At 35.0% G+C, this 15,590-nt stretch overlaps 2 protein-coding genes across 2 annotated transcripts; both read left to right on the forward strand.

Annotated features, from left to right (window-relative positions):
• Positions 1-682: 682 nt before the first annotated feature.
• LOC113229168 (putative uncharacterized protein DDB_G0286901) lies at positions 683-4,784 on the forward strand. The gene is made up of 2 exons (XM_026462685.1): positions 683-714; positions 3,212-4,784. The coding sequence occupies exon 2, from the start codon at positions 3,243-3,245 to the stop codon at positions 4,782-4,784; it is 1,542 nt and encodes a 513-aa protein (XP_026318470.1). The 5' UTR covers positions 683-714; positions 3,212-3,242.
• Positions 4,785-7,857: 3,073 nt separating this feature from the next.
• Positions 7,858-14,829, forward strand: LOC113229205 (39S ribosomal protein L43, mitochondrial). The gene is made up of 4 exons (XM_026462726.1): positions 7,858-7,994; positions 10,147-10,253; positions 12,941-13,169; positions 14,347-14,829. Exons 1-4 carry the CDS (start codon positions 7,858-7,860, stop codon positions 14,438-14,440), a joined length of 567 nt encoding a protein of 188 aa, XP_026318511.1. The 3' UTR covers positions 14,441-14,829.
• The last annotated feature ends 761 nt before the right edge of the window (positions 14,830-15,590 follow it).

The following is a 15,590-nucleotide window of genomic DNA, read 5'->3' on the forward strand; positions in this document are numbered from 1 at the left end:
TGCACATATATACTGCTTTTGTTTCGCAGCGAATAAGTGCTGGAATGACATTCCACCTCCAGTAAAAAATGCTAAAACGTTGTTTCCTTTTAAAAACCAATGTAAGCAATGGCTCCTGCCTGGACAAAAATCTAGTAACAACTGGTCCCCAATTAGTTCAACCGTTTTTTTTATAAAATTTGTTTTAAATTGAATAAATTTAAAAAAAAATTAAAACTCCTAGTAGCACAAAACTTTAAATTTTAGTTAAATGTATAAAGGTAAGTAATTGCTTATGCTTAGTGTACACTCCGCATATTAGTTTGGTGCAGCAAGCAAATAACTAGCTAGATGAAGACTGAAAATCAGCAATGCTGAGTCTTTAACCGTTTTGTCCACATCACGCAATTGTTTTTTTCTATTGAATTTTTAAGTATTATGTTCCATAAATTTTGTGGAGAAATAAATACCTTTTTATTTTATTTATGTTATATTTTATACCTTTTTTATTAAAAAAAAAACTGACCTCAAAAGATATCACCACTTATGTTGTGTTTCTTACGGTAGTCTCATCAAGACAAATAATATAACCTACACCACACCACACCACTGATAGCCCTGTACTAGAGAAACTCTGTATCACAAGTGCTACGGATACACATATAGACAACCATATTTTACACCCAAACTCACAAGAGAATCGAAGCCAGGACCCCTGCATGGCCGACCAGCATGGTATAGTTGAAGAAATATTATTTGCACCAATGAATGTTGCCTCAAGGAACGGCTAGTCTTTTCTATTACAATATAGTAATAAAACCAATAACACTATATTACACAAAGCATACATGAACTTAATGATCTTGACCCACCATATGAGTTAGCAGAGCGCTAACTTGTACTATAACAAAAATACAGTCTTGAGGTTCTACTCTGTATGCATATAGGTATAAGTTTAAGGAAATTAACATTCTTACACTAGCAACATAGTACATTTATGAAAATGTAATTTACGGTAAGAGCAATTTCTTTATGAAAAATAGTGACAGACATAACATTAATACGAGGAATAAAAATAAACTAGCTGTTCTTGATAGTCGTCTTCACAGTCACAAACTCATTTAAGGGGCAATGTATACACTTCTATAACAAAATTCCGGTTGATATATAAAATTTGCCATTCACGGGGTTTAGAACTACAGTAAAACAAAAACTTTCTACTAAAGGTTACTATACAACTTGGATGACAAAAATCTATGGTAGTAACCCATTTAGCTCATGGAGGTACTCTCGATCTCTGATGTTTGAAAGCAAAAACAAATGTATTGTAAATGTTGAATGTGTACAAATGTTTTCTTCTCAGGGGTACCTGCCTTACGAATGAGCGGTAGAATTTTACCGACGTGACCATTTCAAGTGTAACAATGCTTACCTATGAAATAACGATTATTTTGATTTGATTTAAATGAAACTGTCTTCACTACAGTCTGCAGTATCGCGCACTTCATGTCGCTCTCGCTAAAGTCGCGCTCTGGCCTGTTAGCCCTACTGGTTATCGACGGCTCACTGCGAATTCGCGAACCACGTACACACTATTTGGTAACATAATTTATAACAGTTACGGTTACAGCTTGCTTGTGAGTACACGGTTTATCATACACAAATAACTATCCAACGTTGACAAGCGCCCGATGGCGACTGACAGAGCAACGGGCGGCACAGCGTGTCGTTAAACCGTTCTAATTTTGAAATAAATGTGAATTTAAGGGCTGCAGTTGAAAAAAAAAATTTGCAGGTTCTCTGTAGTACTTCGTTCACAGCGAACTCGCGAGCAGTTATCAATACGTGGCAATACATTGTTTGTCTGGTGCAGTGGTGCTGGTTTGCACCTAACCATTAGCACGTAATCTATGTGCCTATTTTTTCTAAAATACTTTTGGCGTGTTGTCTGTGATATTTGCCACGGACATTTTGTTATGTTACCTACAATAATATTTAATATGTATCGAGTTCTTAGGTTTTCGCGATAGTTACACATAGGAAATTAAACTATTTTTCCGGATTTAAATCGCGTATATTCGTTGCGCGTCAGCTGTCAGTTGACAGTCAACCGTGACCATGCGACCTGTAAAGGGCCCGAAACGTCGGTTTGTTTGAAAAAAACAAATATACGCGATTTAAATCCGGAAAAATAGTTTCATTTCCAATATTTAATATGTTTTACATTTTTTATATTGTGTAGATTGTACAATGTGTAGTAGACTGAACAATGTGCGAAAAATCTGTATAGGTTTATGCACATTGTTTTGTTAATTGTAAATTTAAAATGAAAAGTGTAATAATAAATAAATTATTTAAGAAACACTTAAAAATGTATCTCCATATAAAAATTATATGCCTTACTTTCTCAAACTCGTATCTTATGCAGAGTGATTATTCAGGAGATTGCAAAACTTCCTATTTATTTTAAATTTTTTATCTTCTTCTTCTTCTTCGTTTCGCTCAATGGCGGTTCCTTCTTTTTAAAATTTCGCCAGTGTCGAGTTTTCCGCTTAGCAGAATGTAAGGGCTACTGCAGCTGTGTTACTATGGTACAACGAGTATTGTGGGAGGACAATGTGAGAAATGCAAGTTTTAATACATAGAATTTAAATTTTGATGCTGCGGAGCTGTTGATTTACCTGAAAGGACGGACACAATATATAAACACAAGTGTTAGTATGTTAAATAGAAATTTTTCATCAAGGGTGTGAATTTGGATGCAATACTTTAAGAATAGGTAAAAGCCAGTTTGTGAATATGAAGGAAATGTGACCTGAAATTAGCCTGCAAAATTTGTATATACAATCCATTTTTTGCATTTCAGTAACGTTGTGCTTTAAGATACGAGATTGAGAAAGTAAGGCGACGTTATTTTATTCCTAAATCACTCGTGTAGATTTTTATTTTAGCCTATTTTCGGGATTTTATATGATCGGGTAAAGTACCTTCTATCGTGTAACAAATTAGATTAAAGAATGTCTTTAGACAATATCCTCATGTGTATCGTATATGTTTTGTAAGACCGTTATCTAATGATAAATACCTAAACCATTTGATCTTATATATAGCTTATCCCGCTTCTCATCGGATGACTCGCCTTAACTATTAGATTTAGGTGTCCAGTTGAGAACTCCTCCTTTGTTGAAGTCTACCACCAAATATATATATATTTTTGTTATTTGTATTACAGATATGCTCTCCTGCAGCACCATTTAAGCCATATGACAATCCCACTGTCAAGACTGGACTTATACCAGTGTCAATACTGTCAATTATTATACGCAAAGAAGACTGAACTTGACCAACATATGATTAACGAACACAATGAAGAAAACAATAAACAAAGAAATACACTCAATAAACAAGATTTGAAAAGAAGAACAAACTATGAATGTGTAACGTGTAATAAAACATTTAACTATCATAATTGGCATAATCATATAAGGACGGTACACTGTAATGACAATTTGACATGTGATCAATGTAATAAGTCATTCAAATGTCATAAATATCTATACAGACATATCCACCATGTACACTTGGTCAAAACGCAATTTAAAAGTTTTCAAGAATACATTTGCGAACAATGTTCAAAAGCTTTCAAAAGCGTAGACTGTCTTAATAAACACGTCAGAAACTGTCACAGTGAGAAAGTTACATGTCAAATTTGTAAGTCTGTGTTGAAGAGTGCAGTTTATTTGGGTTCTCATATGAGGAGGGTACATTGTGACAGTAGTAAAAAATCCAAATGTCGAATATGTGGCAAACAGTTTAAAAGTGAACGGCAAGTTAGAATACACGTTGGTAATACACATGAGAAAAAGCTATGCCCAAGATGTGGCAAAATGTACTCAACGACGTGTCTTTATTATCATGTCAAAAAATGTAATATTGGCACACAAAATGCCAGAGAGGATAAAATTGATCATGATGACATGAATGGAGATGTGATTGTTGACGACAATGAACATCTCGACATTGCTAGTCAAATCAGTGGAAATTCAAATGTTCATGATGATGTCAAAGTTGATATTCGTGCTCCTGCCAATGATCAGCTGAACAATAATAATATAGGCAATTTTAAAAGAGATATAAATAAGAGTAACAATAGTCAAATTAATGTAAATTCAAATGTTCATGATAATTACGAAGTTGATATTCATGATAGTGTCAATGATCAGCTGAACATCAATAATATAGGGAATTGTAAGAAAGATATAAATAAAAATGACAACAATCAAATCAATGTCAATTCAAATGTTCATGATGATTTCAAAGTTAATATTTGTGATCACGATGTTCATGATGACAGTGAGATTAAAAGAGGAGATTGGTGTGATCGTGCCAATAAAATTAGGAGAGATGATTTAAGTTTTTATCATTACGGTCACGAAATAAATGTTACAGTTGATGACGATAATGTGAAAGGAGGTACAGTACACGGAGTTATTAATAATAATATTAATGGACTTTGTAATGTTCAAATCAACAATGGAGATATTACCAGACATTTTTGCAAAATATGTAATAAAAAACTGAAATCTGAAGAAAGAGTTAAAATTCACATGAAAAATGCTCATAGCAAGAATTTACCTGTTAAATGTGAATGTTGTGGTAAATTTTTTTTTAACTTGAAATATTTTGGTGTACACGTTAAGAAATGCCGTATTAAAGAAGTTGATGTTTCTCCGAGTAGAAACGAAAACAAATTTGATATACAGTTTAAAATTGAAATTGATAACCCCTCTGAAATTAACGAATGAGCTTTTATGTCCTTATAAAGCCACTAACTGAGTAGCCTACTGTACTACTTGAGAAATAATTGGTTCCCCATACAAACTTTCATCGCTTATTTCATTCTTTTTATTATGATTTATTTTTGTGACAAAAAGCAGCTCCAAATTGGTCATACCGGAAATCGAGTCAGGGACTTCCGCACCCAGCGCCCACTATAGCGTTAAGCCACAGAGGTTGACAATTTTATTGAATATCATATTCTTATTGCCATAGTATTCATATTTTTTGTGAAAATTCTCCACTAGTTCGGTGTCAAAAAATTCCCACGATGTTGCTAGATTTGCCAGACCGGGGCTTGCCACTCCCCTAGCTCAGCTACAAAGCGAATCTGCAGACCTCACGAATTTCTCTACGTGCTTATTGCCGATCTTCGTTTTTTATTTAAACGGTACTTTTGCCATAGTGCCATTTGTGAGAAACCTATGAAGGTTTTTTGTTGACTCAGCCGCAGAGCTGCGGCTTACAAGAGATGCCGCTTTATTAGTTGCATTATTTAGTTCATTTAAATATCATGTTTTTGCATCGAGTGTATAACCAGAAATAGAGACGAAATGTCAATTATTTTGTTTGAAAACTATTCTGCCATACCATTTACGGTGACAACAGCGCTCCGATTGGCTAGCCCGAGTTCGAAACTATTGACGGGTGTCGTTAATGGGTATCGTCAACAGTTTCACTTCAAGTCGACCAGTTAACTTGAGCTTTGCTATAATGGACGTAAATTGCAAAATTACATATTTAATAATTAATTACCGATGAAAAGTGATTCCGTTTCTTTCCTAATTAGATGTTTTACTGTTTCCTACGGCACCGAATGAATCGGCCCCCCATTGCTAGAGATATTATCTTTATTACAATAAATACAGAATATTTTTTGGAATATGCGGAGACGTACACACAGGTCAGTAGTTGGCCTGTCTATATTTCAGTGCAAACGGGAGCTGATATTTATAAGAGCTGTATCGCTAATGTGTTACCAGGAATATATGGCCCTTATTTCGTCTCTATTTTTGGTTATATAGGTACCTACTCGATATGTTTTTGTAACTACAGTACCGGCACTGTGAGGGTCGTATTCCAGAACTGTACTCAATGCTCAAGTCAGGATTTGAGCAGACTTGAGTATGATTTCAAGCACTGGAAATACAACCCTAATGGCAAGGACTTGAGTATGATTTCTAGTGCTTTGAATCATACTCAACAGTTTTAGAATACGACCCTATGATGGCCGTTTTGACAGATTACAATAGTGAGGTTAAATCTCAATTGTCGAAAAAAATATAATCAAATAAGAGTCGTATCTATAAGTTTTAGATTTATATATAGTAAAGCGTTTATAAAACGTTTTAGGTGCCCTCAAATTTGACGCTTATAGAAACGCTGTGAGTCTGCAAACGGTATACGTTTTTATATATTATATATAATAAGATCCGGAGCTTAATTAAGTTTAAAACTTACATCAAAAGTATTTTAATTGAAAAGTCATATTATAATTGAAGATTCCGTGTTAGATAAAGATGTATGGAAAGACGACATAAGTCTAGATTCCACAAAAATAATATTTAAGATATATTCAAAGTGTATTTATTCCATAGCGTTTGTTTGAAAAGAGCAATCCCTAGAGTTTCTTGCTCGTTCCTCACAAGGAAGTCAACACAGTAAACGAGCAGTAGCTTAAAAAATTACATTTTCAAGTGTAAAATTCTACCTATGGAATAAAGGAGTATTTGATTTGACAAACGTGGCGCTGCAGCTGCGCTTCTAAATATTATAATAAAATTTCTAGTAGCGCGGCTGAAGCGTTATAATTTCAAAGAAGTGTGATCTCATTCATTTTTTTTTCAATTAAACGTTCTTTCTTAAGTTTTTCAATATTCAAATTCAAGTAGTTTTTACAAAAAAGTTAATGAGAACTTTGTTGAAAAACTATTTAATGTGAGGGAGCACTTATATGTTGATTGTTTCTTTTTTCACTCCTTTTTTTGTTACAGTAAAGGTAGCCTTTTTAAGGTTATAAAAGTTGCTATTTAGTTATTAAGTTAGTTGTAAGTGAAGGTTGTGAAAATAAATATTCACTGTTTATTTTGTACATATGGATGTTTTATTTATTCATTAAATTCATGTAGGTAATCCATTAAATTATAATAATTATAATGTTTTCTTACACCGTCCATGAAAAATTTCAGATGAAATTTCGAGGTGCAAGCCCGGATTCAAACCGACGAACCTCTGCTTCAGGTTACGTTAGACTATCATGGTAGATTTTCCTTTAATATGAGTACTATAATAATTACTTCTAAAGTGTAGACACTGGATCTGTTTGTTAAAAAACAAATTAGATTAAAAGTGTATTACATAGCATTTAAGTTCATTTGAAAAGAACAGTCCCTAGAGTTTTTTGCTCGTTCTTTCAGAGAGGTCAACGTAGTGAACGAGCAGTAGCTTAAGAGGGAGCAGAGGAAAAATTCCTAATCTTCGATTTGATTTTAGAGGGGTATATCTACTTTAAAGTTAAAAATAAAATATTGTATGAGTAACTACACGATATATTCAAGCATAGACATTAATCAGAAACAAAACAATAAAGTTTCGTCAATAGATGAAAATCACGAAATGACCTCTAATTTTCACATTTTTTCGATTCATCCTCGAAATGCTACAGGTTATTAGGACAAAAATTAGATAATTAATTATATTTATGCATAATCGACAACTGTCACTACGGATTTTTTTTTAATCCCTTTAGTTTTAGAGTTATTCCGCTAAAACGAATTTGGTACTCTTAATGAGCAAAATTCAACATCTCCTGTCGCATGTCACGCGAAGTTCAGGCATATATTTGTTTCACAAATTTGGGCGGAGCCAACGTCAAAACTTTTTGGCATGCTCCCTCTTAACTCCCCGCTTCACCTGTAAATTTCTGAACGAAAATCAAATGTCAGAAATACACAATTTCTAAACGATACGAAATTATAACCTAAAATGTATAGCATTTTTTAGATGCAAAATAAAATTAAAATAAATATTTAATTTAGAAGAATGTCGAATAGCAACTTATTTCTGAAGTCCGGCTTTGTAAGAGCACCGTTGCAGAACGGAGTTGGCCGATATGTGTGTCAATTGCAAAGAATTGTTCTTAAATTCTGTAAAAGTCACGGAGGGAGCCGTGGTCTTAGGTAATCTAGATTTAAGTGAATGTAAAGCAGCGATAGTTTATTTGATTGAACTGTAGATACAAAATGGCATGAATTATTAATTTCGGGATAAAAATAGAACCAAGTCAATTTAACTACCAACTTGGAATGATTTTTCCCACGAATTCTGTATTTAGTATTATTAAAATAAAATTTAATACAATTACCGGGAATAAAAGCAATTATTTCATTAAAAAAATTACCATGAAATAATTGCAAATGAAATTTCAATGATGAATATTTTTTACAAATGTCATTCATTCACAATTCACACATTTTACCGAAACTATGTAAATATTTGAGCGCGAAAATTCATGCGTTTTGTTATAGTTTAAAATTTTCGTATTAATAATGACGATAATAGAACTACTCAATAGGACTAGTGAAAACGAAAGGAAAGAATGAATGTCCGGAAAAAGATGTCTTTGAGAGATAAGTTTAAAGAAACTAACATTCTTTAATACATTTTTTAATTCACTTTGCTGGGTTTAAATATAGACACGCATTTGAATTGGAAATGTCATATACAAAAAATTAAGAAAAAGTTGTCTAGTTTCATGTACGCATTGAGAGAGATAAAGAAAATGACTGACCTAATGACTTGCTTGCTTACACTCATTCCTACCTAAGTTATGGAATTATCCTTTGGGGAAATAGTGTGCACGCACAAGAAATATCTACAATCCAGAAAAGATGCAATTCTTTGCAATTTGAGTGCGGATAGCTGCAGACCGCACTTTAAACGATTTAAAATTTTGACTTTGTGTTCTATAATATTTTAGAAATTTGTAAATTTATTAAACAACACCCTGACTTTTACACTAACACTGATGACCTGCCTCAACGACACACTTTTAGACCACGCAATAGATTGCTCAAGCCCCCACACAGCTCAAGTCCCCACTCGATGTCGGTGAGGATATTCAATGAGCTCCCACCCATTATTAAAAAAGAGGAAAAGTATTCACTGTTTCTAAATAAATTAAAATTACATCTTATTAATAAATGCTATTACAATTTAAATGAATACTTTGATGACAAATAAAAATAATAATATTACAATAAATGTTAATTATATACTATAAAGTTATGCTACTGTAATCTAATTAAATTCAAACTTTCAAGTGACATAATTCTACTCATAATATGACGTATTTCTTTATTATTATATGACATTTTTTTAAATATTATTATTTGATAAATAACAATTTTAATTAATAATTGAAACCTCGGCCTACCTCTGCTGCTATTGTTATCCCTAATAAAGGGCTCATATGTGTAGCATTATTTTAAATTTAAGACATGTATACTATATGAATGCAATAAATATATTGAGTATTGCGTATTCTTACACTGACGTCACAGCACATTAATGAAAATTTGATAAAGTAATTCTGTATGAAAAATTGTGATAAATATAACGTTAATATGAGGAATAAAAATGAAGTCGCTGTTCTTAGCAGTCGTCTTCACAAATTTGTTTGAGAGGCAATGTATACGCTCCTACAATATGACTTCGGTTGATATTCAAAATTTGCCATTTGCGAGCTTTTAAAACTTTCAAAAACATCTACCCCAAAAGGTTAACGGAAAGTGCGTGATACTGGATACATCCTAGTTTTCCTCCCTTAGAGGTAGAATATTGTCTTCAAATTGAAATGGGACAGACTTTCCAACAAAAAAGAATCGTCAAAATCGGTTCACAAATACCAGTGTAATTGCATAACTTTCACTAAAAAAATACTGTCCAACAGAGGGCATCCTCCTTTTTTGAAGTCTGTTAAATATTTATATACAGCTTCTGCTTACTTGGATGACAAAAATACTTAGTGACCATTTAGCCATTGCAGTTTATCTCCAGCGTTGATATTTAAAGTAAATATTATAAATGATAACTGTGTACAAATTTTTATTTACAAAGAAGAATGCTACTTATATCTCTTACTCATTCTTCTCAGGGGAATCTGCCTTATGAATGAGTATAGTTTAATCCATATGACAATTTCAAGTATAATTTAAAAGCAATAAACTGACATTGTCTTTACTTGCCCATAAATTTACAACCAGAAATATATATCTTTAAGTTTTTATGATACATGTATTTATTATTTACATATTAATTGTCATGTTTCAGAGATTATATAGAACAAAATCTAGTAGACTTTGCAAAAGAGAACCCTGGTATCGTTGTCTACCTGAAGCCTCGAAGACACCGTAGTGCTGTTGTTGTTGGAGAATATTGTAAGTGTCATAAATGTTATTATTATTTACTAAGCCCAGTGCCCATCGGTGGGAGATTTGGCAGGGGATCTTTTGGTATCCCTACATGCGACGGTAACACATGCCGAGGCATACAGTCACGACATCGTGCTCGCACCTAACTTCTGTTCAGATCAGTCGTAATGTTAAACATAACGAACCTGCCGAAGCATCCTAAATGCCTGCCTAGCATAGTTCTAAAGCAAGGTTTCTTAACCTCTTTCTAGTTATAGATCCCTCTCAAAATTTTAAAGAGACCACGGAACCTTCTCGAAAAAATGAAGGAGGGATTGTCTCGCGGTTCCCGCTGGCTCCGATGGCCGGCAAAGGGTACAAAGTTCAAAAAGTCACGTGCACAGTACCTGTTTACTCACAACATTTTCTATACCATATTCATATATTAATGCATTATGTTTGGTAGGCTCGCCATGGACCCACCCCCCAGTCCCCTTATTTTTATTACACGGGCCTCTTATGGATCCATGGACCACAGGTTAAGAAAACCTGCTGTAAAGGTACCTGGCTGAGTGAAGAAATAGATTTCTCACATATGGTGCTACTGCAAAAAAGTCTTTAAAAACCAAAAACAAAGATGCACACAGAAAATTTCGTAAGGTTCATATTTTGTTCCGTGGCTTAGTTGGCATAGCGCCTAACACGGTTTGCTAGATGACGGCTGGTTCAAATCCAGCCGGATCTTTTGTAATTCAATAAAGAAAAGTAACAATTAGGGAGTCATTTCCATTTAGGGCAAGTCACAATTCACCACGTTGATCCAAAGCGCGTTGGAAACTTCAATCTTCAAATTCTTGGGGTTCTTCTCCTATCGGAGGCTAAGCTCCTATCATGACAATCCAGACTTTAGAGACTGCCGCTCTAAAGATCGGAAGAGCGAGGTGCTACTGCAGCCAAACCATTCGCTCAAATTCTTTAAACCAAGGGTCTTCTACCGACATTTCGTTCGATATTTGTATTAATATTTTTTTATATGATGCTTTTTGCGACGTATGTTCGGTCCATGGACCATGAGCAGTTGTTTTGTTATGATCTATTTGGCGTGTTAGGCTCGCCCGCCCTATGTTAGGCCTTCGTCTTTCCAATTACTCCTTCCTTTAGTCCCACATGTGGCGCCTCTTCAATCGTCTGTTACTTAGCGGTTCGTTCAGAGCTTGTGTAAGCCTATTTTCATGTCGTGAGATTTTGTCCTTATAGGCTTTTGTCATGCTACTTATCTCCTGTTGGACAGTTGAGATTTGTGAATATCATACATTTTTGTGAACCATGGAGCATTTACCAGAGTTTTGAGCACACCATTTTGGAACCTCTGTAATATCTCCAAGTTTGATATACTTGCTGATCCCCACAGTTGTAATCCATAACTCCAAACCGGTTTGACGACTGTTTTGATGGTTAAGTTGTTCTCAAGAGACAATCGGGATTTTTGCCCAGAAGCCATTCGAATGATCTGAATTTGTTGTTGACCTCGTCACGCTTCTTTTGTATGTGTGTTTTCCAGATTTGTCTGCGGTCACACCCCGGACACTCCATACAATGGTCGAAAATTATTTACCTACTACTACTACATATAGCAAGGCGCTATCTGCACACGCGCAAATGTGTGCGTGAAGTGGCAGGGTTACCCATCACTTTCTTGCACTGTTACGTTGGAGCGGCAACATAGCGAAAATGCTAACGCGAATCTATAATTCTAATAATAGAATGCAGCACAGATTACTATATACACTTTACAGAATCCTAATAATTACATATGTCTATTATGTATTTATATCGATATAATATCATATATTTCATTAATTCACTAACTAGAGTAATATTGAAGATTTATTTAAAAAATATATTAAAAGCACTTAAAATGTTATATTTTGGACTGTACTTTTAAATAAGGTAACCAAGGTATTTGAAATTGCGTGTCCAAGTTGATCAACATTACTTAGATAATAATTAGGTATATTCGCTACTACGTATATTATTCGAGAACTCTTGTCTACTAGCTCACGAAGTCACGGCGCCTCATTATATTGATATAATAAATCTGTATTTTTTATACATACATATATTACTCTGCAGTAAATAAATGAAGAAAACAATAACTGACTGACTCTCAGGCATAAGTTTTTTTACTTACTTCGTTTCATCTTTCGGAAAATGATGATAAACAGCCGTCAACAGCACAATTCACCACCATTATAAATAGTAACGAAAAATTATGTTTTATATTAACGTACAAGTTTCGTAATGAATAAATGAAAAGTATATTCAAATATCAAAGCCGTTTTCGCGCGAAAACGGCTCGCCGGCAACCTTGTTGTCGTTCAGTCAATGTGACCGATGTGCGGGGCGTGGTGCGGTATCTAAAGCTAGGGAGGGGCGGAGAGTGTCCGTTCTCTTTACTTTTTGTTGTGTCCTGCGGTCAAGGTAGAATCCCAAGTATTTAACAACAATATTGTGGGGTATTACATCTCCTAGTTTCACAATAGGGCAATCGTCTCTTCTCAATGTAAACGTGATGTGATTGGACTTTGCTGCGCTAGCTTTGATTCTCCAGTTATTCATCCAAGAATGTATCTTATCAAGGTGCTATTGCAATACTCTTGAAGCAGTCTCTGGAACTCTGTCTGACTCCAAAAATGTCTGTACTTCTTTTACAGTAAACGGCGAACGAGTTTGGATGAGCTTACACAACAAAACACACTCGGAAATAACAAAATGGATCGAAGTGCTCCGTACACAGCATGGGGATGTGTCGTCCGTACGGCTACGAAAATTTCAGCACACAGAGTACCCGTCTGTGCAAGGACCATGGACACCATTTACCTTTAAGGATTCGGAATTGAACGTTGCGAATTTGCCTGATGCTAAATTCGGAGTTAATAATCGGTAAGATTTTTTTCAAGGTCAAACTGCTTAAAATTGTGTGGAAGGGAAGGGAAGGGATGGGAATGGAATGGAATGAGAAACATTTCGCACATGAACTGTTATAACTCAAAATTATGGAATTAAGAAAAGAGAAAAATTTATTATTAAATAAAATCAATTTTATTTAATAATAAATTATTATTTATTTAATACATAGCAGCTCTTCGAGCTGTTGCGTGTCTATCATTGCACTTGTACATTGTTGTTAGTTTTGAAACTATTCACTGTCAGAGCATCTAATTACTGTTTCTGGGAGTGAATTCCGCAAATTCAACGCAAAGTAGCTAGAAGTGTTTTCTGGGATTGCTAGTACATGGGTGCTTGGTTGTAGAGCTGGTGTTGTAAAGGTCATTTAAGAACTTCCACACAGGCCACTGCAGATTGTTCTAGCCGTTCTCAACTATATCAGTATAGGTCTCTTCAGTTCCTTTTTTTTTCATAATATCAAGTGACGGGACGAACAAGTCGTGCGACTCATGGTAAGCTACACGCTTGTCCATGACAGTTGCAGTGTCAATCAGGGCTTTATTTCGCAAAAACTGCACTACAGCACTGTCACTGTGCCTGTCACCCTTTTTTTTTTTTTTTTTTTTTTTCTATACATGACAGGCAAATGACTCCACTCCACCTGATGTTAAGTGGAAAGTGGTATCCAAACGCGAAGGAACCTAGTGCAGCGATGAAATCCTCACTGCACTAGCCACCTCCACCCTGCCTGCCTACAATATGCCTCTTCACGCCTGAGACATGAGTGCCTATAATTTCACCAGCACCCTTACTCTTCTAAACCGGAACGCAGTAATGCTAACATTACTGCTTGGCGGTAGAAATAGGCAAGGTGGCAGTACTTCCTTGGACGAACTCTGTCACAAGGAGCTCTTCTGCTAAAAAAACCACTTGTACTTGCACTGTGCCACCTTGATGTCATCTTTCCAACGGATCTGCAATGTCCCTCTGGGGCGTTTTTCTCTCCAACGTCGCCATTCGAGGACCGCTTTACATTAGGAGCTATGCTTTTGAGCAACATAATCCGTCCAACTACAATGAAATGCATATAACAGAAATATTTATTAAATCATGCAGTTGCTAATTACTGAAATTTCTAAACACATTTGCTAAAGTATTTCTTCGGTTTCAGACTACCCATATCGGCGACAGAACAACTAAGAATTATGTTTGAGAAACAAAAGTTGTCGGAAAAGGATGAGCAAGACATGAAAACTGCGGAATAACAATAGTTAATAAATAAGCACAGGCCACACCGCGAAAGAAGCTAGCTAACTTAGCTAAGAAAACAAAAAAGAATTTTCAAAGTCGGTCCACAATTGACGGAGAAATCGGAAACATACATAAAACTTACATACAGCCGAACGTATAACCAACTCCTTTTTTTAAACTCGGTTAAAAATACGTACTAATTAGCGACTATGGATACTTGCGGGGGTAAACGCGGCAGAAGGGCGACATATTTTACATAGCTAGCCGGATCGTTGGGTACTTCGGTTAGCTTAGTTTGCGGTGTGAACCGAAGTATGAAACGATGCCCCGGCTACGATAACTAAGCTTGTTAGTTAGCTTCGTTCGCGAAGTGGCCTGCGCATTATATTAGTTCATATTAATTAGTTGTTTTGTATAGAATAAGAAATAAATATTATATGGTTTAGTTTTCGATGGTCTTGTCATTTTCACAAGCAAATCGGTCATTTGATGATACTACATTGACCCGATTGTACTTCCTGTAATGTTAGAAGAAATGAATTTGAGTCGACTTTTTTTTATTTCAAATTTGAGACATGTCAATAAAACTTTGATTTTTTTTCCATCCTCTACTAAGGTGTTTTTACATATTTATGAAAAAGTAAATATAAAATTACTACCGATTATTCTTCAAACGTGAACATTTGTTATGATTCTTTTTTGTTGGACGGAGGGTACCTCAGTGGTAGGTACCACTTAAATTCGCCCTGGGCTCAGGGGTATCCATAAAGATTTCCCCCCCGTCAAAAAAAAAAAGGTACCATTTAAATGTGGAGAAAATATTCCACCTCTAAGTGTGGCAAACTATGGAATGAATCAGGTTTCGCGCACTTTCCGGCATCAATAAAACTTGTTAAATAGATGCAATACCACGAACTTTTAAGGTCGGTTTTTTGAGATTATTACAATCAAAAGTATAGGTACCTTATGAGCCCATGCCCTCTGAACGAAAAAGGGCACAACTGCTGTATAAAGTATGAATAGTTGTACCTTTTTTCGTTACGAGGGCAGTATACTCTAAGCTGGAATCCAAATGTTTCCCGTAATACGGTTCATTTAGCTTGGGTCGAGCGACAGAGACACTGGCTTTATTTCAAAATCTATTGTTTTACATACGAAATTAAA

This window comes from Hyposmocoma kahamanoa, unplaced genomic scaffold, assembly GCF_003589595.1.
Source record: "Hyposmocoma kahamanoa isolate Upper Pololo Valley unplaced genomic scaffold, ASM358959v1 289, whole genome shotgun sequence".
Taxonomy (NCBI): domain Eukaryota; kingdom Metazoa; phylum Arthropoda; class Insecta; order Lepidoptera; family Cosmopterigidae; genus Hyposmocoma; species Hyposmocoma kahamanoa.

What these genes read in the sequence shown, in the direction of transcription:
- LOC113229168 (XM_026462685.1), top strand. Translation starts at nt 3,243, where the DNA reads ATGACAATCCCACTGTCAAGACTGGACTTATACCAGTGTCAATACTGT.
- LOC113229205 (XM_026462726.1), top strand. Translation starts at nt 7,858, where the DNA reads ATGTCGAATAGCAACTTATTTCTGAAGTCCGGCTTTGTAAGAGCACCG. An exon ending in GGAGGGAGCCGTGGTCTTAG is followed by an intron (nt 7,995 to 10,146) that starts GTAATCTAGATT and finishes GTCATGTTTCAG; the next exon opens with AGATTATATAGAACAAAATC. An exon ending in TGTTGTTGTTGGAGAATATT is followed by an intron (nt 10,254 to 12,940) that starts GTAAGTGTCATA and finishes CTTCTTTTACAG; the next exon opens with TAAACGGCGAACGAGTTTGG.